This window comes from Rattus norvegicus, chromosome 3 (genome assembly GCF_036323735.1).
Source record: "Rattus norvegicus strain BN/NHsdMcwi chromosome 3, GRCr8, whole genome shotgun sequence".
Classification (NCBI taxonomy): domain Eukaryota; kingdom Metazoa; phylum Chordata; class Mammalia; order Rodentia; family Muridae; genus Rattus; species Rattus norvegicus.
In genome coordinates this window covers 28,582,423-28,604,984 of record NC_086021.1, presented here as the reverse complement: position 1 = coordinate 28,604,984, position 22,562 = coordinate 28,582,423, and the positions used below count along the sequence as shown (strand labels likewise).

General features: G+C 49.9%; 1 protein-coding gene across 2 annotated transcripts; it reads right to left on the bottom strand.

The window, feature by feature from the left end:
• Nucleotides 1–14,290: 14,290 nt before the first annotated feature.
• Nucleotides 14,291–21,370, bottom strand: Sapcd2 (suppressor APC domain containing 2). 2 transcript variants are annotated; one of them, XM_008761607.4, is made up of 7 exons: nucleotides 18,900–21,370; nucleotides 18,397–18,495; nucleotides 16,000–16,112; nucleotides 15,248–15,394; nucleotides 14,996–15,103; nucleotides 14,807–14,905; nucleotides 14,291–14,729 (listed from the first exon to the last, which is right to left on the bottom strand). In XM_008761607.4, exons 1-7 carry the CDS (start codon nucleotides 19,465–19,467, stop codon nucleotides 14,601–14,603), a joined length of 1,263 nt encoding a protein of 420 aa, XP_008759829.1. In that variant the 5' UTR covers nucleotides 19,468–21,370; the 3' UTR covers nucleotides 14,291–14,600. The 2 variants fall into 2 exon arrangements, with proteins under 2 accessions (XP_008759829.1, NP_001102888.1); NM_001109418.2 differs by lacking the exon at nucleotides 18,397–18,495 and having other exon boundaries at nucleotides 14,294–14,729; nucleotides 18,900–19,547.
• Nucleotides 21,371–22,562: the final 1,192 nt, after the last annotated feature.

The window sequence follows — 22,562 nt, the reverse complement described above, 5'->3', positions numbered from 1 at the left end:
GTCCCCAGCTCCGGAAAAAAAAAAAAAAAGGACCTGTTTGGTTTTGTTATTAGTCGTTTGTTTGTTTGTTTGTTTGTTTGTTTGTTTTTTCCTAAGTTTTAGATTTGTACCGGGTGATGATTTGAGAGAGCAAGGGTTTCAGTGCCTACAATTACAAAATGTATGCTGTCAGGAGAATAGGAGATGCCTTCCGAGAAAATAAGAATGTAAAAGACCCCGTAGAAATTCAAGCCCGGTGAATAAAGCCAAAAGAGACCTTGAAATAATCCGCAGACAGTTCCATATTGGCCAAGCGTACTCAACTGACAAGCTCATCATTGAGAATCAGGAGAAGCCCAGGACATAGGGAGCCAGCACTAGGAAGCAGCCTCTACGGCAGAACTGACCACTGTCAGCATCTATTCTATATGGTGGAACCTCCCAGTACCGGGTGAAAGAGCCTCTTGCTCTGCCTGCCTTGTAGGAGCTGATAAACTGACTCACGTTTGCTTTCTGTCAGAGCTGTTATGTGAAGAGATGGCTGTGCAGACTCAGTTCCAGTGTTAGAATGAAGAGCTGGAGGTCCCTCAGAGTAATGCCGGGTGTTAGCGTGTCTCCTCGCCATCTCACCCACATTGTATAGAGCTTTTGCAGACTTTAAGTCTTGGTCCTTAACATAAACATAATTATCTCTATCCTTTTGTACCAAATAAACGCATTAAATGAGAAGGAAAAAAAAAGCTCTCATCCTAGCTGCCTGGAGGCCAGTGTTCTGCTAGCAGCCTTCAGATGAAGATGTAGAACTCAGCTCCTCCTGCACCATGCCTGCCTGGATGCTGCCATGTTCCCGCCTTGATGATGATGGACTGAACCTCTGAACCTGTAAGCCAGCCCCAAGTAAATGTTGTCTTTATAATACTTTCCATGGGGCTGGAGAGATGCTCAGTGGTTAAGAGCACTGCTCTTCCAGAGGCCCTGAGTTCAATTCCCAGCAACCACATGGTGGCTCACAACCATCTGTAATGAGACCTGATGCCCTCTTCTGGTGTGTCTGAAGACAGCTTCAGTGTACTCATATATAATAAATAAGTGGGGTTGGGGATTTGGCTCAGAGGTAGAGCGCTTGCCTAGCAACCGCAAGACCCTGGGTTCGGTCCCCAGCTCCGAAAAAAAGAAAAAAATAAATTAAAAAAAAAAAAAAGAAAATGAAAGACTTGCCTTAGTCACGGCATCTGTTCACAGCAGTAAAAGCCTAATTAAGACAATGTTCAGTCACACACTAAAGGTTGAGGTGTGAAAGATTTTAGGTAGTTAACATTCTGAACATATTGAATTGGTCTCAGCATAATTTTCTTCAATTAGATGAGGCGTTTGTTTGTTTGAGATAGGGTTTCTCTGTGTAGTTCCGGCTTGTTCTAGAAATCTTTCTGTAGACCAGGCTGGCCTCAAACTCAGAAATCTGTCTGCCTGTGCTTCCCTTGTGCTAAGATTAAAGGCATCACTTGGCTTTATAAGTTCAAAGCTTTGAAAAGTAAACAGGTTGTAGCAATATCAGTGTGTGTTCCAGAGAAGTCTCATCACAGAGCCACTTACCTGCTTTTGATCCACCCACAATGGCTTTGGGACCATCCGGTCATACTTGAAAGGGGCTTGGCACCATGGTAGTCTCACACTCGATTCCTTTATCCCTAATTTCTTAGTCACTAATGCTTTCCAATGCTCAGGAGTCTTTTTAGCAATATTGCTTACAGCAGGCATGGACACACACACACACACACACACACACACACACACACTCACATACACACACACACACAGACACACACACTCACATACACACACACTCACATACACACACACAGACACACACACACAGACACAGACACACACTCACACAGACACAGACACAGACACAGACACACACAGACACAGACACACACACACACACACACACACACACACCCCTGAGGTTATAGCACTGGGGAGGCAGTTGCAAGCCAGCCTGAGCTCTAGACTAGTCAGGCCCGCACAGCAAAACCGTGATTCAAAGGGTTGAAAACAAACTCATAAGGGGTTGGGGATTTGGCTCAGTGGTAGAGCGCTTACCTAGCAAGTGCAAGGCCCTGGGTTCGGTCCCCAGCTCCAAAAAAAAAAAAAAAAAAAAAAAAAAAAAAAACCAAACAAACAAAAAACTCATTTTCAGATTCTCCATCAGAAACCTACCTTCTAACAGGGTGACAGTAGCTCTAGGTGGCCAGTCTTGGCAGTGTGTCCTCATGGTGGCACTGCTGGTACAGTCCTCATTGGTAGCATTGCTGGTACAGCAGGATAGTCCACATTAGCAGCAGTGACTTCCTCCCAATTTGAGCTTTGTGCGATGTTCCTAGAATGCTTGCCCTGATTGTGGTATCTCTTACCATGTCCTGCTTCCAGGGCTCAGTCATTGTCACCTGAACATCTGGGATATTTGTTTCTGTGTCCCGGATCTTCTATGCCTGAGGGATGGCACTGAAGTTCCATGTATATTTCTCCCAAAGGACAGGTTTGCAAGGTAAGGAGTTTTGCCTTCCTCACATTGTGTCTCATTGGCTGTAAGGGACCTTTCCTTACAGCCTCCATTTTCCATTTGACCTCCCTAGAATCCAGTTGCTGTGTGGAACACTTTTTTTTCTTTGCTTGTTTGTTTTGTCTTGTTTTTCAAGACAACATCTCTCTGTGTAGGCCTGGCTGCCCTAGAATTTGTTCTGTAAATCAGGCTGGCCTCGAACTCACAGAGATCTGCCTGCCTCTTCCTGCCAAGTGCATTTTCATTTTTGAGAGTCTCTGAGACCACTTTTGGTGTCATAGAAAAACCATCAATGTCACAGAGCCTGTTCCCAGTGGATTTTTAATCTAATTAATCTATCAACTAATTAACCGTTAGAGGGTCTCAACTGATGCCCAGAATACTCTCAAATTTCTGGCCTCAACTGACCCTTGGCCTCAGCGGGAGTCACCTGTAGCAGTGCCCTAAGGCTACACTTATTAACCGGGATTCTAAGTGCTACCTTGTTAGTCTTAATGCTTCTGTTTTATGAGTTTGACTATTTTGTCTGCATGTTTTTATGTGCACTGACTGTGCAGTGCCCTTGGAGTCTAGAAGATGACATTGGAATCCCTGGAACTGGTTATGAGCCACCATGTGGGTGGTCGGGTCCTAATGAGAGAACTCAGGGAAGTGGGGGAAGGGTTTTAGGTGAGAGCTGTGGGAGAGCCTGTGTACTTGGACCCACACCCTGTAAATAGCGGTGTCCCTCTTACCCCATTGTATTAAAGGGTGGACACTGCTTCTGACTGGGGACTCTTCTTACCTTGCACTGGAAACCAGAATGCACTTAGACTGCCCTTCAGATAAAATTAGCTGGACTTGCTTTGCAGGCCTGGGGATTCCCGTTAGCCCACAGCACAGAGCAGAAGCTGCAAGGGACAGAGTCTCCACGTGACAGCCCTCAGTGAAGAGTTGCCGGGACTTCATGAAGAGCCTTGGAGGCCAGCAGCAGTGATGGGAGCTTTGCTCTGGGACTGACATGCACTGAATGAAGGCCCTGGTAATCCTGAAACTGGAGCAGGATGGACTGAACTTCTTGAGGGACGTCATGAGAACTCTGAGGAAACACCCACACCCACGGGAGTTCCATGGAAAAGGGAAATGGCTGTGATTTGGGATATATTATCCAAATAAAGCTTTTTCTCTCCAAGTTGTTCTTGTACACAATGTTTCGTCACATCAATAGTGACCCTAACTAAGGCAGCAAATTCTTTTTTTTAAACTTTATTTATTTTATGTATAGGAGTACACTGTTGCTGTCTTCAGACACATCGTGTTGGATCCCATTACAAATAGTTGTGAGCCACCATGTGGTTGCTGGGATTTGAACCCAGGACCTCTGGAAGAGCAGTCAGTGCTCTTAACCACTAAGCCCTCTCTCCAGCCCAAGGCAGCAAATTCTTGATTTAAAATTTTTCCTTTAAAAATGAGCAAACAACCCAGGTAGTAGTGGAATACCCCTTCCATCCCAGCACTTGGGAAGCAGAAGCAGGCAGATCTCTGTGAGTTCAAGGTCAACCTTGTCTATAAAGTCAGTTCCAGGACAGCCAGGACCACATAGTGAAGTCAACTCAGGGAAAAAAAATAAACAAGATCAAATGATAAGCAAACAAGTTGGATGTGGTGGCACACTCCTGCAGTGGCATACTCCAGGGCAGGCAGAAGTCTCCTGGAATCTCAACTCTCAAAGGCAGATAGAAGGTTCAGGAACTCAAAGGCAGACTCACCCGAGTATGGGTCTTAGAGCCAGGCGGGGATACAGGGGTCTTTTATACAAGTGAGCTAAGAACATGTATTGAACTGACCTGGAAGTGGTTTGTTGGAGCATGACTTATTTTGTGTGCCTGGACATTTAAAGGACCCTGTGCCCTTCAACATCAGTTGCCTCTTAGAATTCTGGGGACAGGGTGGCTATTAGACGTGAGCAGAGCCTGAGAGCTAGGAGGAGTATGCAGAGCTAGCACAGCGCTTCCAGGAGACGAAGAGAGAAGGGTCAGAGAGCGGAGAGAAGACAATTGGTGACAGCTGAGCCAGGAAAAGCTGAACTGAGCCATAGAAGACACTGTTAGGAGACAGAAGAACCCAGACAACATAGTGAAAGGGAAAAAGAAAACGGAAAAGCTACAGCTTTCTTCTTTCTTTCTCTTCTCTTTGACATTTTTTAAAAAAGTAAGTGGCAATAATAAGAAGACACAGAATGCCAGGCAGCGGTGGTACACACGCTCAGTCTCACCACTCAGGAGGCAGAGGCAGGTGGATCTCTGAATTTGAGGCTAGCCTGGTCTACAGAGTTCCAGGACAGCCAAGGCTATACAGAGAAACCTTGTCTTGAAAAAACAACACCCTCCCCAAAAGACAGAAAACAGCCCCCACCCTGCCCCTCCACATGAAGTCCTTCCTTCTGCGGTCAGAGGCATATGGTCACCACTGAATGCACATCAACGCACCATCATGCAGAGCTGCCTTGCTTGGCTGCCTGGCTCCCGTGACTCCGTGTCATACAGGATGGGGTCTCAGCACCTCAAAGACTCCCTAGGTTCCAACCGCTGGCACCTTGTGAGGCCCTAGCACCCATGACTTCTTCCTGCTTCGCCTTTTGCACAACGGTGGTGGAGGGAACAACTCTGCACACATCCTGTTCAGGTGGTTTCTTGCATCTTGACGTGCGTACTTGAATTTCCTCCACATCATATCGTTGAGTTGTCTAATAGCTGTCTATTCTTGCATTTATTCACTCGTTTACGTGCGTGAATGAGTGCGTGCTTGCCTGACTCCGAGTCAACTTCCTGGAGTTGCTTCTTTCCATCCGCCATCGTGTGGGTACCGGGCTCTGGGTCTGGCCTTACATTTTCATGCACATTTTGAGGCAGCAGTGGACTTTCTTTGTCAATCATTAACGTAATTTACTGCAGCACACTGAAAAATATTAAAACAGCCTCATGTTCCTTATGACTAATCAAAGTTGAATGACTCAAGGATGGGGACATGTGTTTTTCTTTCTTGGCTGAAGAAGAAAAACCCTGTTTGGTTTTTTTTTAAAATCAAGATTGGGCTAACTTCTTTTAATCTATTTATTTTTGAGGCTAACCTCTTACAGTTACTTTCTGGAAAAAGTGTGCTTAGTACTTGGGTCTCCACTGCTTGACTTTACGGTGTAAACACATAAACATGTGCATTTTCTTGGCATAATATTTTAAACTATTATTTAATATCCTTTCAGTTTCTTGTGTACGTCCGATGCCCTCTTCTGGTGTGCCTGAAGACAGCTACAGTACATTCATACATAAAATAAATAAATAAATCTTAAAAAAAAAAAGAAATTATCCACTTGAAATGGATTGTTATTTGCCTGGTGCCTGAGGAGGCCACAGGGCATTTGGAGCCCTTGAGCTTGGTGTCCCAGACAGTTGTGACACCCGTGGTTCTTCGGAAGTTGCTGGTGCTCTTAACTGCTGAGCTCTCTCTCCAGGTCCCCTCCTTCATTGTTACATGATTCCATATTCCTAGGTTCCAGAGACAATGCCTCCACAGCCTCACTGGTTCGGGCATCTCATCACATAGAGGACAGGAGTGACCAAGAGACCAGGGAGCTTGTTTGTCCCCAGTCCTGATGCATGTGTGTACAGTCCTCATCCCAGGACAGCCTTGGGCCAACACAGCCTCCCTGTGACAGCCAACCACCCCTTGGCTAAAAGGCCTCTCTCACCAACCTTTCTTGCTCCACCCAGGCCATCTCCCGTTCTTTACTCCTGATCCCATTGACGGTTCCCTTTGTGTCTAATCATGGTATTTTATGACTGTTACATAAACGGAGTAATCCATGTAAAATTAACCAATACTGTGCTGGCTAGATTTAGGTCAACTTGACACTAACTGTAGTCACCTGAGACGCGGAAACTTCTATTGAGAAAATACCTTTGTTAAGAATGGGCTGTGGGATGGAGCTGGAGAGATGGCTCAGTGGTTAAGAGCACCGACTGCTCTTCCAGAGGTCCTGAGTTCAAATCCCAGCAACCACATGGTGGCTCACAACCATCTGTAATGGGATCTGACTCTCTCTTCTGGTCTCTGAAGAGAGTGATGGTGTACTCACATACATAAAATAAATAAACCTTTAAAAAAAAAAGAATGGGCTGTGGGCAACTAAACTAGGGCATGATGACAAATGCCTTTAGTCCCAGAATTCCATAGTCAGAAGAGGCAGATCTCTGAGTTCGAGGCCATCCTGGTCTACAGAGCAAGCTACAGGACAGCCAGGGCTGTACAGAGAAACCCAATCTTGAAACAAACCAAACCAAACCAACAAAACAAAACCCCCAGTGACAACAAGAAATTCTCTGGAAAAACTGGACTACTGTGTGGAGGAAAATGTCAGAGGTTCACAATGGTAGAGGAGGCTACAAATCTAACCTCAGCAGGGCAGGTCTGCAGTTGGACACACAATGTTGCAACCTTGAGTTCAAAGGCCTTGTTCCTGTCTGGGAGTTTTATCTTTAAGATCATCATCCTAACAGGTGACACTCACTCATGTGATAGAGGATGTGTGCTTTACTTAGAGCCCACTGATTTATATTAATTTGATATGAATATTAAAACAGTATTTGGCCAAATAACTGGATACCCTAATATAATCAAGTTGACAACACGATCATATATAGAATATGAAGTTTAGTGAGTTTATTTATTTAGATTACTTATTATTATTATTGTATGTCTATATAATGGGGGACACAGGTGCCACAGTGCATTTGTGGAAGTCAGAGGACAGCTTTGTAAACTTGGTTCTCTCACACCCCTCCACAGGTTCTGGGGTTGAAACTAAAGCAGTTCAGTGTGAGAAGCAAGCAGAATTCAGGTCAGCAGGCTCGAATAGCCACTGAGCCGAATTTTAGTCTTTAAAGCAATTACCAAACTATTTTACATGGTGGCGGCTGGTTCTGGAACCTCAGTTTTCTGAAAAGTTTGGCCATATTCACAGCCACATGTAAATGACAGTCGCTCAGCTTCCTCACTAGTGGGCCATGTGACGGGGGGTGGGGTGCTTGTTTTTGCTACGGTCTCAGTCTGAGCTTCTGTGTGGCTTATGTCTTCCCCAGCACCGGCACTTGTCTGCGCACCCTCCTCGGAGGGACAGCTATGTCCACTTCGTGCCCCAAGAGAGATCCCAAGCCCAGAACTGTTATGTCCCTAAGATCCAATCCTTATTAGGTAGCTGTCATGTGCTGTGGTTGGCGATATCGCTTGCCTAAGAACCTATTTGTTTGCCCAGCGTGATGATGGAGGCCTGCACTGCCAGCACCGCAGAGGCCTGGGACTCAGCAGTTTACTTCAGTTGACCTCATGAACTTGAGTGATCCCCCTGCTCCTGCCTGTGTGGAACTGTGGCATGCACCGCTATGCCCACTCCGAATGTATTCTCTTTAGGTTAAATGATTTTCCTCTTCTTCCTGTCTTCGTCGTCCTTTGGGAAGCATACGCTGTGTTGTCGTTTGTCCAGTTCTTTTTTTTTTTTTTTAAAGATTTATCTATTTATTTATTTACTTATTTATTTACTATCTGTAAGTACACTGTAGCTGTCTTCAGAGACACCAGAAGAGGGCGTCAGATCTCATTACAGATGGTTATGAGCCACCATGTGGTTGCTGGGATTTGAACTCAGGACCTCTGGTAGGACAGTCAGTGCTCCTAACCACTGAGCCATCTCTCCAGCCCTGTCCAATTCTTTTAATAGACATAATTTGTGCAGCAGTGTGACCGGGAGAACTGTCCTGGACCGGGAGTGAGGCAGAGAAGCATCCAAACCCCAAAAATCGCATTCTGAGACCAGCAGGGTAAGGCTCCCTTGCTCCCTGTTCTCGGCCTGAGTGCCCTCTTGGCCAAATTACAAGTTTAAACATCTGGAGCCCCCTTCATGCAAATAAAGTCTCCTCAGCCCTGTACTCTGTCCCTAAAAACCCCTACCTGCTTCCCAAGGCTTTCCTCAGAGCCCTTGCTACTCCTGGTGTTTTACAGACGGTCATCTCAGACAGCTGTTACCCTCTGTCTCACACCTGTGGAGACGTAGCCTTAACCACACCATCCTGCTTATGAACAACTTAAACACTGATAGCGCCGGTTCCTGTCTCCATCTCCCCAGCACTGGGATTATAAAGTGTGCACCACCACTCCCAACTTTTTTTTTTTTTAAAGATTTATTTATTTATTATATATAAGTACACTGTAGCTGTCTTCAGATACACCAGAAGAGGGCATCAGATCTCTTTACAGATGGTTGTGAGCCACCATGTGGTTGCTGGGAATTGAACTCATGACCTCTGGAAGAGCAGTCGGGTGCTCTTAACCGCTGAGCCATCTCTCCAGCCCCCAACTTTTTAAATAAGCTTTTTAAAATGATTTATTAATTTACTACATATGAGTACACTATAGCTGTCTTCAGACACACCAAAGGAGGGCATCAGATCTCATTACAGATGGTTATGAGCCACCATGTGGTAGATGGGAATTGAACTCAGGACCTCTGGAAGAGCAGTCAGTGCTCTTAACCACTGAGCCATCTCTCCAGCCCTACTCCCAACTTTTTATGTGGTTGCTGGGGATTGAACTCAGGTCCTTGTAATGTGCAACATGCACCTTACCAACCAAGCCATCTTCTCAACCTGTGTGCAGGTTTTCAAACATGTCCATAGAGTATTAGATGGCTGGCAAGGGTGTAGCCTGATTTATTTTCTGTGCCTGGCCCTTTAAAGGTTCCCCAGTGGCTTGTCAACTGACTCTTTGGGAATGCTTAGCTGTTAGAACTGCTTGACCTTATGACCTTTGGGGACTTCTGGGAACAGGAGAGGAAAAAAAAAAAAAAAAACCAGCAGAAGCTGAGAGAAATTGACTAGGATAGGAGTAGGATTGGAGTAAAGTTCAGGAGACAGGAGGAGGGTTCAGGAGACAGAGGAGTCCAGGAGACAGGAGGAGGGTCCAGGGGACAGAGGAGGGTCCAGGAGACAGAGGAGGGTCCAGGAGACAGGAGGAGGGTCCAGGAGACAGGAGGAGGGTCCAGGGGACAGAGGAGGGTCCAGGAGACAGAGGAGTCCAGGAGACAGAGGAGTCCAGGAGACAGGAGGAGGGTCCAGGAGACAGGAGGAGGGGCCAGGGGACAGAGGAGGGGCCAGGGTCAGAGAGCAGGGTAAGAGAAGACAGCTAAGGAAGAAAGAAGATTGAGAAAGGAAAAGGAGGGGGGAGGGGAGGAGAGAAGAGGAGAGGGTGGGGAGGGGAGGAGAAAAGAGGAGAGGACAGAATTGAGCAGAGCAACAGTGGGAGAGGCTGAGCCAGAGAAGACACTGTTCTGTTAGGAGACAGAAGAACCTGGGTTGATATAGGAAAGACTGGGAAAAAGATAAAGGAAAGCTACAGCGGAGTCCAATCCCCTGCCTCTGGCTTCCAGACAATTCTGACTCATATCTGATGCAGTGCCCTTTAGTTATCTTGGCTAAACTATCAAGCAATGCTAGGTCTGAATCACTAGGTCTGCCACCCAGACACCACAGGAAGTCTTACGTCGATGGGTGTGATGGTGCGTGACTTTAATCCCAGCACCTGGGAGACAGGGAGGCAGTTCAAGGCCAGCCTAAAGTGATCTACTGGTCAGACTGAGCTACAGTGTGGGCTCCAGGACAATTATGACTGTTAAACAGAGAAACCTGTCTCAATAAACAAACAAATAATTAAACCTTTTTCTTGAAACCACTGGGGTTCCTCTGCCTGAATCTTCCCTGAATTTTATCTTCCTCCTGATAGACCCATAGATCCATCACTGATAGCCTTTTGGTGGCAAACTTCCAATTTTGTTTGAAAATGCTTTGGTCTGACTGTGCTGTAGCATCTCTTGGTAGACATTGAGGTGAGTACTTATATTGTTTTGGCCTTTTTTTTTAAGGTTAATTTTATATTGCTATCTAAAAATAATGGTTTTTGTTTTGCTTTTGAGACAGGATCTCGCTATATAGCTCTGACTGGCCTAAAACTTAGAGATCTATTTGCCTCTGCCTCCCAAGTGCAGGGATTAAAGATCTGTGCCGCCATATTGGACCATTTAGTGTCGTTTATTTTTTTTTAATATTTTATTTATTTATTATCTATGAGTACACTGTCGCTGTCTTCAGATACACCAGAAGAGGGCATCAGATATCATTACAGATGGTTGTGAACCACCATGTAGTTGCTAGGATTTGAACTCAGGACCTCGGGAAGGGCAGTCGGTACTCTTAACCACTGAGCCATCTCTCCAGCCCCCAAATAATGGATTTCTTAATGGCATTTTTATGTGTGATTATACTCTGTTCACACACACACACACACTGCCCTCCTAATGGCCCCTGTTCCTTCTGGCTAGTTCTCTGGCTTCCTTTAGATAGTCTCTTCAGTTTTCTGCCACTCTGGTGGGTTTTTGATCATTGCATTCTTTTTGTGACCTTGTAAAAGCAAGCTTGAGGAGTTTCTCCTTCTCCAGTTACTGGAATTCCTGGTGTTCTTAATGGTCAGACTTGATGGTGGGCAGGCAAGTCTGTCTATCCTTCTGACATCAGAACACAATGTCATCTACAAGATGTCACATGAATCTCATGTTCAAGGACAAGGGGGGTAGATATCCCCTCAGATGGGACCGGGCGCGTTCAGGGAGACATGGGCATGGACAAAACACCAAAACCTTACCTCAAAGTAAGCAAGTTTGCATGGGGTGACATTCAGAAGTATCCTTGCCTGCACACAGCCACACGGCACTCATAGGGCTGCAGGCTGGACACACTGAGCACTTCCAGAAAGCTCTATGCCAGTTCCGTCCCTCTTTCCCTGCCCTGTCTGTCTCAGGACGTCCAGCCTCACCCACCAGCCAGGGTTCTGTACCACCTTCACACTCTGTCTATGTCCTTGCTTAGGGCTATTTCCTGGATAGCTTCCTAACCCGTCTGGAAATGAAGTTCTTTTCTGGCTGGGATGAAGGGTTTTGTCCGATGTTTAGTTCACTTGGGGAGACTTGCAGTGTTTTTCATTTATAGAAGTTCTCTTGGTTCATATTGTTGGACATCCTTTTACTCTATCGAAAGGTAACAATACCTTTTGTAAAGAGTACAGACTGCTATTTTTAGATATATAAAGTGTTATTACTGTTTACTGTGCTCACTCTAGTACCCTAGTGTCTCCCCCTCAAGTCTTGCCTTTTTTTTTTTTTTTTTTGGTTCTTTTTTTTCCGGAGCTGGGGAGCCCAGGGCCTTGCGCTTCCTAGGTAAGCAAGTCTTGCCTTTTGTTGGCTTTTTTTTTTTTTTTTTTTTTTTTTTTAAGCCTAAAGAAGTTTACCTCCTTAGAACTTACTGCACACAAAATGCTTGAAACCTGTTTGTTGTATCTGTGTTCCTCTCAACAAGCAGTTTCCCCTGAGAACAGCGAAAGATGTCTCTAGACAGTTCAGGTTGTCACAACCGGGAGTCTATGTGTGCGAGGAACACCCAGGGGTCAAGTACAGAGTTCCCCTCAGAAAAGACAGGCCAGCCTGCAGAGAAGGCTTTCCTGTGCTCTACCACTAGGGCTGGGGCGACACGAGGGTCTGCACTGGCCTCTGCTAGTGTCCCTCAGCCTATCAGGACCACTTAAAACACTCCCTCGACAGTGGTGGCGCACACCTTTAAGCCCTGCAGCTTGGGAGGCAGAGGCAGGCGGATCTCTGAGGACAGCCTGCTCTACAGAGTGAGTTCCAGGACAGCCAGGACTACACAGAGGAACCCTGTATCCGGAGATAAAAAACAAAATTCTCCCTTGAGGTCTCTAGGACCTCCCAGGCAGTCTGGCTCCAAGCCACCAAATTCCAAGAAACTGTAGTGTTAGAGAAACCACAAGCACATGTTTTTCACCCTCCTTGGAATGTCAAGGCTCTGAGGCTGTGTTTGCTGAATTCCCATCTGTGTCATCATGTTTCAATTACCTCCTGGTGCGTGAGAGGTCTCCTGGGCATTGTCACCGTGGAGCAGAGTCTGTGCTTGTTGTTCCCTCTCTTACCTCTGCCCCTGTGATGTCAGGAGGGAATGCAGCTCTTCAAGGTGTGACAGACACTTCAGAGGACGAGCTGCCCACCCAACTGGTCACCGGTGTCATTTTTCTGCATGTGAGGGCTTGAGACAGGGTTTCTCCATGCAGCCCTGGCTGCCCCTCTGCCACCCCAGCCACCACCTTCGGCTTTCTGCTGTGTCATGTGACACGAGCAAATTTAAATAGGATCTAGCGTGCAAAGGAAGGATTCTATACTTTGTAGCTGGAGTCACTAGTTTGGGCAAAGCCAAGAGAAAAGTGAAGCTGTAACTCTGCAGTGTGGCAAGACCCAGACCTTAGTGAGACCTGTTTCTACCGGATGGGCAGAGTCAGGCTCCCCTTCTTGATATGTCACAGGCTGAGTCTAGAGAGTAGTCAAGTGTCCCCAGGACCTGTGGGACAGGAGTGCAAAGCCATGGAATGTAAGAGTACAGGGGTAAAACAAGCAACACGAGGGAGGCCGTCTTGCGGAAGGTGTGTGGTGGGGGGGGGGGCAGGGGGCGGGACCCAACCTGTTGCCATGGAGACCTGTCTTTAGCTGGCACTCATCTAAGGCAAGTTCACCTGGGAAAACTGAGCTTGTAGAACACGGCCACCTTTCAGAACTAGCTTCATGCTCAGAAACCACTCTGGTTCCCGAAGGAGACGGCTTGGGTACTGGACCAACTTGTACCGGGATCAGGTTGCTTTGCAGGCTAAACAATGGATTCATATCCCATAGCGGATGGAGTATCCAGGCCACAGAATTCACCTGTGATGTCTCAGTGCTTTTGCTAGCAAGCACCTGGCTCCACCAGACCGGGCTACGTAGATTCTTCTCATCCGGCATGTGCCCACCCAAGCTGCCAATGGGAAGCATAAGCAGGGAAACAGTCACATCCACAGAGGCCCGGTTTCTTCCCGTGTGCCCAGATCACTTTTCTATGGTTGGATCAATGATGACACTGCCAAGCCAAATAGGGCATTAAAAGGTGTGGATGTGCTGGGTGTGGTGGCTCACGCCTTTAATCCCAGTACTAGAGAGGCAGATCTCTGAGACCAGCCTGGGCTACAGAGGGAGTTCCAGGACAGCCAGGGCGACACAGAGGAACCCTGTCTTAAAAACAATACTAATAAATGCTGTATTCTGCCCACAGTGCACTTCATGACTTGGCTGGGAGGCCCAAACATTTTGGGGGGGGGGGGTAGGACCCCGCCCTAGGAGGATGGCCACAACCTGAGCTACCTTGATGCCGTCTTTCCCCAGAGAGTTGGTTTTGTTGAAGTTGGTAAACCAAGCTATTATTGGCTCACTTCTAGGAACCACACTAGCCTGATCCAGCTGCAGCCAGATTTTCCTCCTCAGGCTTTCTTATACACAACCCCTGACTTTGTGGTTCTTCCAATAGGCACAAACAGAGCCCCCTCTATTAGATGGCCCCATCCTCCTCCCATTCCGTGTCTCCCTTCTGCTCCTACCTGAGCCACAATCACCTTTCTACAGTGCCCCTGGTAGAGAGAAGGAACCCCTAACCTCTTGGTCTCCTAGCTCACCCTCAGCACAAAACTCAACTTGCTCACCTACCCAGGAGTAATACACCATGGTCAGACATAGGGCAGAGGAACCCAGCTCGACCAGCAGCCCCTGCTGGGCATTATGAGAAATACAGCCCAGTGTGACCAATACTTTTTACTAAACACCAGTGATCGCAGGGACCCCTGCCAGAGGGGTCAGGACAGCTGTAAACATACCCCCTCTCTGCCGGGCTGCCTGAGATCAGGTAAACACGAGATGATCCTCCCCCACTCACTCCTCACAACGGGGGGAAGTAGCAGCTTCAGGCAGAGCACATCTCTGAGCAGCACCGCTCGAGGGCTCTGAGGTCTAAGCCAGCTGACGGTCTTCAGTCAGAAGACAGGCTCCCAGCAACGCCACGGAGCTGAGCTAAGTCTGCGCGCACTCGTTCTAGAGAGGTACAACCAACTAGATGAAAGTGGAGTCCAGAGGCCCCGCATCCTGCTGGCTGAGAGCTCGGGCCTCAAACAGCTGCTTGATGAGTGCAGACTTCTCCTGCTCCAGCTGCGTGATGCGTTCGCTCTTATCAGTCACCTCCTGGGCGGGCGGGCAGGCAGGCAGGCCATCAGGACTTGTTGGGCCTCCAGCCCCAGCCCCATCTTCCCACACCTCACCTGAGTGAGAAGCCGGTTCTGTTCTTTCAGCATGAGGATGGTCTGCTGCTGCCAGACTGGAGTTGAGGGGGAGGTTGAGGGGGAGGACGAGGGTGGAACCTGTGGGAGGACAGAGTCAGCCAGGCCTCTCCTGGCGTAGCATCAGCACAAGGACAAGGGGTGCAGGCAGCCTCCAGAGGGAGCACTCACTCTGCCAGAACAGGCTGCTGTCAACAGCTCCCCCAGGCACCGGGCTACCTCCTGTACTTTGGGCAGCAGCCTCCCCAGAGGGCGGGGGCTCCCTTCAGCCCCAAGGTCCTGGAAGAGAAGCAGGGAATGCCAGGTCATGAGGAAATCCCGGCACCTGGCAGTCCTGTTCCCCTCAACTTTCCGCTCGGAGCCTAGAGGGGAGCCCACTCAAGGAAACTTGGGTCCTATTGTCCGGGGTGTCCCGGGACTCACGGCGGCAGCTCTGCTCTGGCTCAGGCGGCGCTGACGTTCCTGTACACGTTGCAGCTGCTGCTGGTACCACTCTCGGCCCCGGGCTATCATCTCCAGACCCTGCAGCAGCACCTCCTGTTCCTGGTCTAATTCCTTCATTTGCTTCAACTGTAACACACGCGCACATGGGATCACATGTGCACATGCCAACAAGAAGACTGGCACCCGCATCTGCACACCCGTGTGTTCCGGGAGCTGCAGGTGCGGAAGCTGAGACCTGTGCGCTTGCAAACCAGCGCACAGGCAACTGCATCAGCACACGTGCAGTCTGCAAATGCACGCACGGAAAGCTCCAGCTTACCCGGGGAACATTCGAACTTATGCCATGGAGAGCATAGCCCCGTTCCTCCTCTTTCGAGGATGGTGAGACTGGCCTCTCAGCCCTCCTACTGAGGCTACCCCAGGGCAGTGACTGAGCAAACTCAGCACTTGAAATAATCATGCTATTTATTTATGCACTAAGCCAGCCTGCAGAGGTGAGCCTCATGCAGTAGGAAGAGCAGGGTCCCACACTCTGTCTCCAGGCAACTCTAAGGAGCCTCTCCTCCTTCTGCCTGACTTTGTCTGTCTTCCCTTAAGCCCAGGATGGGAGAAAGACATTCATAGCTGACTGGTTCTCCTACAGAGATTCCACAAGAAACCAGGCTCATGGTTTCTCCCTGGTTTCCAACCTTCTGGACAACAGAGTCCCTCAGAGTCCTGGCCCCTCTCACCAGGCTGCAGTCCACACCGTTGGTAATGGTATGCCTTCGACGCTCGCCTCGGGCCCTCGGAGTCTGCCGGGCTTCACCTGTGCCCAAGTCCAGGGTCTTGCAGGCTGTTGTACCTGTAACAGTCAGGGCCATAGCTTAACTCTGGACCAGCCTAATGGCCTCATAATCTCATTCTGGCTCCCTGGCCTTCCCAGAACCCTCCAGCTAACTCTGACATTGCAAGCCCCAGGGACCAGGCCTGTACTGGGAACCTCTGTCAGAAGTGACTCCTGAATGTGCTTTTGCTTTATCTGTTGGCTTTGTGCCTTGCTAGGACTTGGTCTCCTCTTGCCTGCCCTGCCTCCCTCACCTGCCCTGAGAGGTTGAGGGGCAGGGAGCAGAGGAAGAGAGTCACCCAGTGCCTGACAAAACATATCAGATACCTATCAAGAATATCTATTTACTTATTTATTTATTTCATGTATGTAAGTACACTGTAGCTGTCTGCAGACACACCAGAAGAGGGCATCAGGTCCCATTACAGATGGTTGTGAGCCACCATGTGGTTGCTGGGAATTGAACTCAGGACCTCTGGAAGAGCAGTCAGTGCTCTTACCACTGAGCTGTTTTTCCAGTCCTTAGATTTATTTATTTAACCTATCAAGAATATCAAAGAGTATCAAAGGGTGAAGGGTAGGATAGGAATGGATACGCCTTGGTATGGTGACCCACACCTTTGATCCCAGCACTCAGGAGGCAGAAACAGGCAGATCTCTGTGAGTTCAAGGCCACATATAGTGACTTCCGGGACAGCCAGAAGTACGAAAAGAGACCCTGTCTCAAAAACAAAAAACAACAAAAACCCAACCAAACAAATAAACCAACAAACAAAAACAGATGGACAGGCAGAACCCTCTGGCCCTCTCCAGACCTTTCAACTGCACAGGGCCCTGTGGCACAGAACCTGAAGCAAGAAAACTAACTTCTCCATCGGTGACGGAGCCCTAATTCCTGCCCAGAAGCAATCACTGTACAAAGCAAGTTGTGCATTTACCTGCAGAGGCAGTGCATTTATTTGTTGAAGACTCCTATGAACATCGTCTGGAGGGTCTCCCAACCTGGCAGAAGTGTGGTGCAGGTAGTGGGGATGGCAGCTTCCCTCAGGCCCTTCAACCCTATCCCTGGCATCAGGATTACCTCTGAGGCTAAGTCACAGATAGGAGTGGGTGACAGAGACAACAATTGACTCAGATGTGTATGACAAAGACTCTAGTTCCAAGCAGGCCCCAAAGTTCATGTCCCAGCCTGCTGTGCTGAGTGGCCTGCAGTTTCAGGGTGAGTCAACGAGAGCTACTACGAAGGAAGCCTGCCTCCAGAGGGTGGGGCCAGAGCAGGGACTGGCAGTGAGTTCCAGGAAGGAACCTGGGTCACTTGCACCTGACTTGCACAGAAAAGAGGCATAGACCATAGGATTGGGAATCTGAGGCCATCTGTGAGTTGGGAGGACTTTCATAGGGAGCTGGCTGGTTCTGTGGCTCTTCCAAAGCAGGCTTTGTCAAGTTTGCCGATATCCTTATCTGGACCTCGGCTACCCTGTAAAGAAGTCAGAGCTGGAGCCTGGCTTTTGGCTTTCAGAGCAATGGCTAAATAGAGCCCAGTCACATGGGCGCTGAACACATGGCTGTCAGAGAAGTAAAACTGACTCAGGGCCACATGAGGTAAAATCCTGAGCCTGTCCATTACACACAGCCCCATCCCAGGGCTGACTTCAAACTCACAGCCACTGAGATGACCAGCTAAAGCCAGAAGCCTCCCATTCCACAGGAACAGGGTCAAGGCTTAAACTGCAAATTGTCTGTCTCTGTCTCTGTCTCTGTCTCTGTCTCTGTCTCTGTCTCTCTCTCTGTGTGTGTGTGTGTGTGTGTGTGTGTGTGTGTGTGTGTGTTGCCAAATTCCTGTTTTGAGGTGGTAGGATAAGGTTGAGGTAGGAGAGGTCTGGTGAGACTGGCAGAGCAGTGGCCAGTACCAAAATGGACTGGCAGCTGCCACGAGTGGGCAGCCCTGACAGGACAGCACACAGGATGAATGGTGAGCAGGGCTGGAAGAGGGGCTTGGGTTCCTGAGAACCTGCCTCCATGCTTAGGCATAAAGCAGGTCCTGTTCTCAAGGCAGATGTGGTTATTCAACAGTCTCCTGTCCCTGCCAACTAGACCGGAAGGAGGGAGAAGAGCCTGATGGTTCCCCAGAGACTGTGATCTGTGTCTAGCGGTGCATCTGAAGCAGCACAGCACAGCAGGTGCTGTGGGACGGACACACACACACACACACACACACACACACACACACACACGCTCCTCAGCACACACACGCTCCTCAGCACACACACACACACACACACACACACACACACACACACACACTCCTCAGCACGTGTGCTAGGTGCTCCCATGACGCCTCCTCTGCCTGGATGGAGAAGTGGGCCGGGTTGTCTCTGCAGGGTGTCACACTGAGAAGGACCTTCAGGGCATGTTAGAGCGTGAGAGCAAGTGTGCTTCTAAGAAGAAACAAGCAGCCGCACAGAAATGAAGATGAGAACCCAGATGTCCTCAGGTCGAGGGCAGGTACAGCAGGCAGCATGCCCTCTCACCGCCACAGATGTCCCAATGCCTCGCTCGGGTTTGAGACAGAGTGGGCTTCTCCTGCGTGATCAGATCACTTACCCGCCCTGGTATCATACCTCTCACACAGGCTGAGGCTGAAGCCCCTTTCCAAATCCAGGTGGTCCCAACCTTGCTTAAGAGGCTCTGGGGTCTGCCCACAGTCGTCCCCATCTCCATCCCTCTGACAAGATCTTGCCGGTCTCCAGTTTCTAGCACAAGTTCCTAGAATTAAGAGGTGGGACTGGGACCACTCAAACTCACCCGAATCCGCGCTGGGGATCCGCTCCAGCGTCTTGCTCAGGGGCCGCTCAGGCTCTGTGGGGCAGGGCGCCGCCTCCACCGGGACACACAACAGCTCAGGATTCCGGGAGGTGCCACTGGGACCAGCAGGAGCAGAGCGCGCACTTGAAGGCAGAGGCTTTCTCTCCAGGACAGTCCGCGGCTCATCAGCCGGCGCGAACATCAGGCGCTGCTGCAGGGATGACTGGTCCCCAGGCCGGGCCGCGACGCGTGCCTGATCCCGCGGGCCTCCATCGGCGTTCAGGAGCGAGGTGCGCAAGCCCGCCACGAAACGCTCGAAGGTCAGGTAGCCATTGGCGGGGGCTACCTGGCGCAGGCCCTCGAGCACGCCGCAGGGCAGCTCGCGTGCGTCTGCACCTTGCCAGCGGGACTCGATCTCGCGCAGGTGCACGTAGCCGCGCTGCCGGTCGTCCAGGATGTCGAAGAGGGTGCGCAGACTCTGGAGAAAGGCGCGCGGTAGCCCCTCCGTGCTAGGCGCGGGCGCAGCGTGCGATAGGCGGCCACGCCCGGCCATCGCTGCCACGGCCATGGGCGCCCAGCTTCCACCCGCGTCGGTACCCGCAAGACCAGAGGGCAGAAGCTGCAAGGCGACGCACGCGCCCAGTGGCGACAATAGCTGCTGTTTTTGAATGGAGCACTGCTCGCCGCCGCGTCAGTTTTCATTAACATTCACTGCGGCTATTGGTCGAAGCTGGCCCATCTGCTCCGGGATTGGCTCGGCAGCCACCAGTCTCAGTTTGATTTCTCCTGCAGTAGGGGAGGGCGCCTACACCATCCGGCCCGGAAGTCGGTCCCGGGAGATGTGACGAGAAACGGGTAGAAGCAGCCGGAGTTCTTACAGCTGCTCCCCACGATCCCCCTGCCTCCGTGTCCACCATCCCTCCTACCTCGGTAGAGCCTTTTCTCTGGTTCATATGTGCTCCGCCTAACCAGCCACTTCTCTGAGGGGCGGAGCGTGGGGCCTTTCACGGATCTTGTACCCCAAGTAGCCTCACAAGTAAGGATAGAGTGTCTAGCCCCTCCTGCTCTCTTGGGTCCTTTACACTGAGGGTCTCCTGGCCCCAGACGCCGATTGATTCTGGGGCTCCCTTCTCTTGCATTGGGAACGCCCCAAGAGAATTACAGGCTCCAGACAGTTGGGCGCTCTCCTTCACTGAGGCCTCTGTCCCTACAACTGCCAGCTCTACCTTTGGTCCTTTGGGACAGTTGTCTTGTCCTGCCAACTATAGGACAAAGCCAAGTTGTCTTCTGTCCCCAGATGCCCATCCGGTGAAGCTTCCTTAGTGCTCTGGTCCTGGTCCCCTGCTCTGACCCTTTTTAGGGACATCACTAGCCGTCATTCTGGCCCTCACAGCCCTGGCCTAGCTCTGCAGTGGGACCACTCGACCCTTTGGTCTTAGCCTGCAGTCTTGACCCAGCAGCCTATCTCCGGGCTGACTAGAAGCGCCCTCTACAGGCCAGGAAGATTCTTAGGATGCCTGACCCCCTCTGCCAACTCATTTTCCTGTTGTCAATGCCTGCACCTGCCCACCTTCCCAAACTTCTGAATGTCCCTGAAACAAATATAGCCGCTGAGAACAGCCCGCCTGATAACTGCTGCCTGTACTTTCTTTTCTTTTTTTCTTTCCTTTTTTTTCGGAGCTGGGGACCGAACCCAGGGCCTTGGGCTTGCTAGGCAAGCGCTCTACTGCCTGTACTTTCTAAACACACTGAGAGACTCTTCAACAACGTTGCTGAATACCTGCAGACAGGCCTATCTGGGCGGGCCTCTGGCAATACGGCATGTGTTTCAAGCTGTGGAAGCAACCTCCTGCCCAACTCCCCTGGTTCCACATTTCTAGATTCAAAATTGTTTTTATTAGTCTGTTTCTCTTGAGATAGGGTCTTACTAAGTAACTTTGACTGGCCTGAAACTTGCCAGTAGACCAAGCTGATCTAAAACTCAGAGCTCCTGAGTGCTGGGATTAAAGGTGTGCACGACCACGCCCATCTCACCCAAAGTTACGTTTCGCTCATAGTAAGGTGTTTGGGTCCAGAGTTCCGTGGAGCGCAACTACCCCTCTGGGAACAGACCTAGTCAAAGACCCTCTGATGTCTACATTTTCATTATCTCGTGTCTTGCCTAGTCCTTAGGGTGTCCACCCATGCTCTCTTGATTCCAGGCCCTGGGCTGCCACATGAGAGGGCTACCCTCCGTATTGATCGATTGCTATGAACCCCTCAGACTTTGCCCAGGCACCTGCTTCCTCTCTGCTGCCCCCAAGTCTTCTTAGATGTTTTCACCTTACAGGCCTGGCTGTGGTGGCTGCTTCCCACGAATTACTATGGGAATAAAACAGAGCCACCCCGGGCTGGAGAAATGGCTCAGTGGTTATCAGCACTGACTGCTCTTCCAGAGGTCCTGAGTCCAAATCCCAGCAACCACATGGCTCACAACCATCTGTCATGAGATCTGAAGCCCTCTTCAGGTGTCTGAAGACAGCTACAGTGTACTTATATATAATAAATAAAGAAGTCTTTAAAAACAAAACAAACAACCAAAAAATCCAGAGTCACCCTAAGCCTAGCATCGGTCTGAAATGCAGGCATTCAGTGGATACTATGCATACAGGAGGCTTTCTTTGGTGAGGGAATAGCGCAAATGCCATATGTGCAGTGGGGCCCCGAGCTAGGACGGGGCCCTGGGAGTGCCTGGGACAAATGCATAGCTCGTTACAGGAGTAGCCACCTACATAAAGTGAAAGCAATACTGCTCAGTACAGCAAAACCAACAAGACCCAGGCCAGGGCCCGGGCGAACTGAGGCTCCTCGGCAGAGAAGACAAGAAGAGGTGGGGGGTGCTATGGCGGCTCATGAGGCCCAGCCTCTGCAAAGCAGTGATGGGCAGCTCATAGTTGCTGGGGGTGGGGTCAAATTCCTCAGCAGTGAGGCTTTGCTCAAGTAAAAGACCTCCAACCAACGCTCATGCTGACAATTATGATTAAATGCAGTGGGACAGACACATGCACACACAATGACACGAAAGTGCGAGGGCCTTGTTAAGAAGAAGAAAGGGGCTCTCTCCTCCAGCCGAGCAAGATGGTGAGTGATTATGGGCCTGCGCTCTATCCTCAGCCATCCGCCACTCGCTGCCGCTGATTCGGGGCCCCTCACGGGAAGGGAGCGGCATCGAGCGGCGCACAGGCGGTGACACCGCTGCCCAATGGGATGGCAGAGGACACAGCCTCACCTGCTTTCTCTCTTCTGCCCAGCCCAAAGGAAAGAAGGCCAAGGGGAAGAAGGTGGCCCCGGCCCCCGCCGTGGTCAAGAAACTAGAGGCCAAAAAGGTGGTCAATCCTTTGTTTGAGAAAAGGCCTAAGAACTTTGGCATTGGGCAGGACATCCAGCCCAAAAGAGATCTCACGCGCTTCGTCAAATGGCCCCGCTACATCAGGCTGCAGCAGCAAAGAGCCATTCTCTATAAGCGGCTCAAAGTACCTCCTGCCATCAACCAGTTCTCCCAGGCCCTGGACAGGCAAACAGCGACTCAGCTGCTTAAGCTTGCCCACAAGTACAGGCCAGAGACAAAGCAGGAGAAGAAACAAAAGCTGCTGGCCCGCGCTGAGAAGAAAGCTGCTGGCAAAG

Bases quoted from the DNA above. Each gene is read 5' to 3' on its own strand.
- Sapcd2 (XM_008761607.4), bottom strand. From the start codon at position 19,467: ATGGCCGTGGCAGCGATGGCCGGGCGTGGCCGCCTATCGCACGCTGCG. The intron at 18,496-18,899 runs GTGAGTTTGAGT...CATGCCCTGAAG, and splicing joins GATCCCCAGCGCGGATTCGG to GTCCTTCTCAGTGTGACACC. The intron at 15,104-15,247 runs GTGAGTCCCGGG...CTTCTCTTCCAG, and splicing joins GCCAGAGCAGAGCTGCCGCC to GACCTTGGGGCTGAAGGGAG.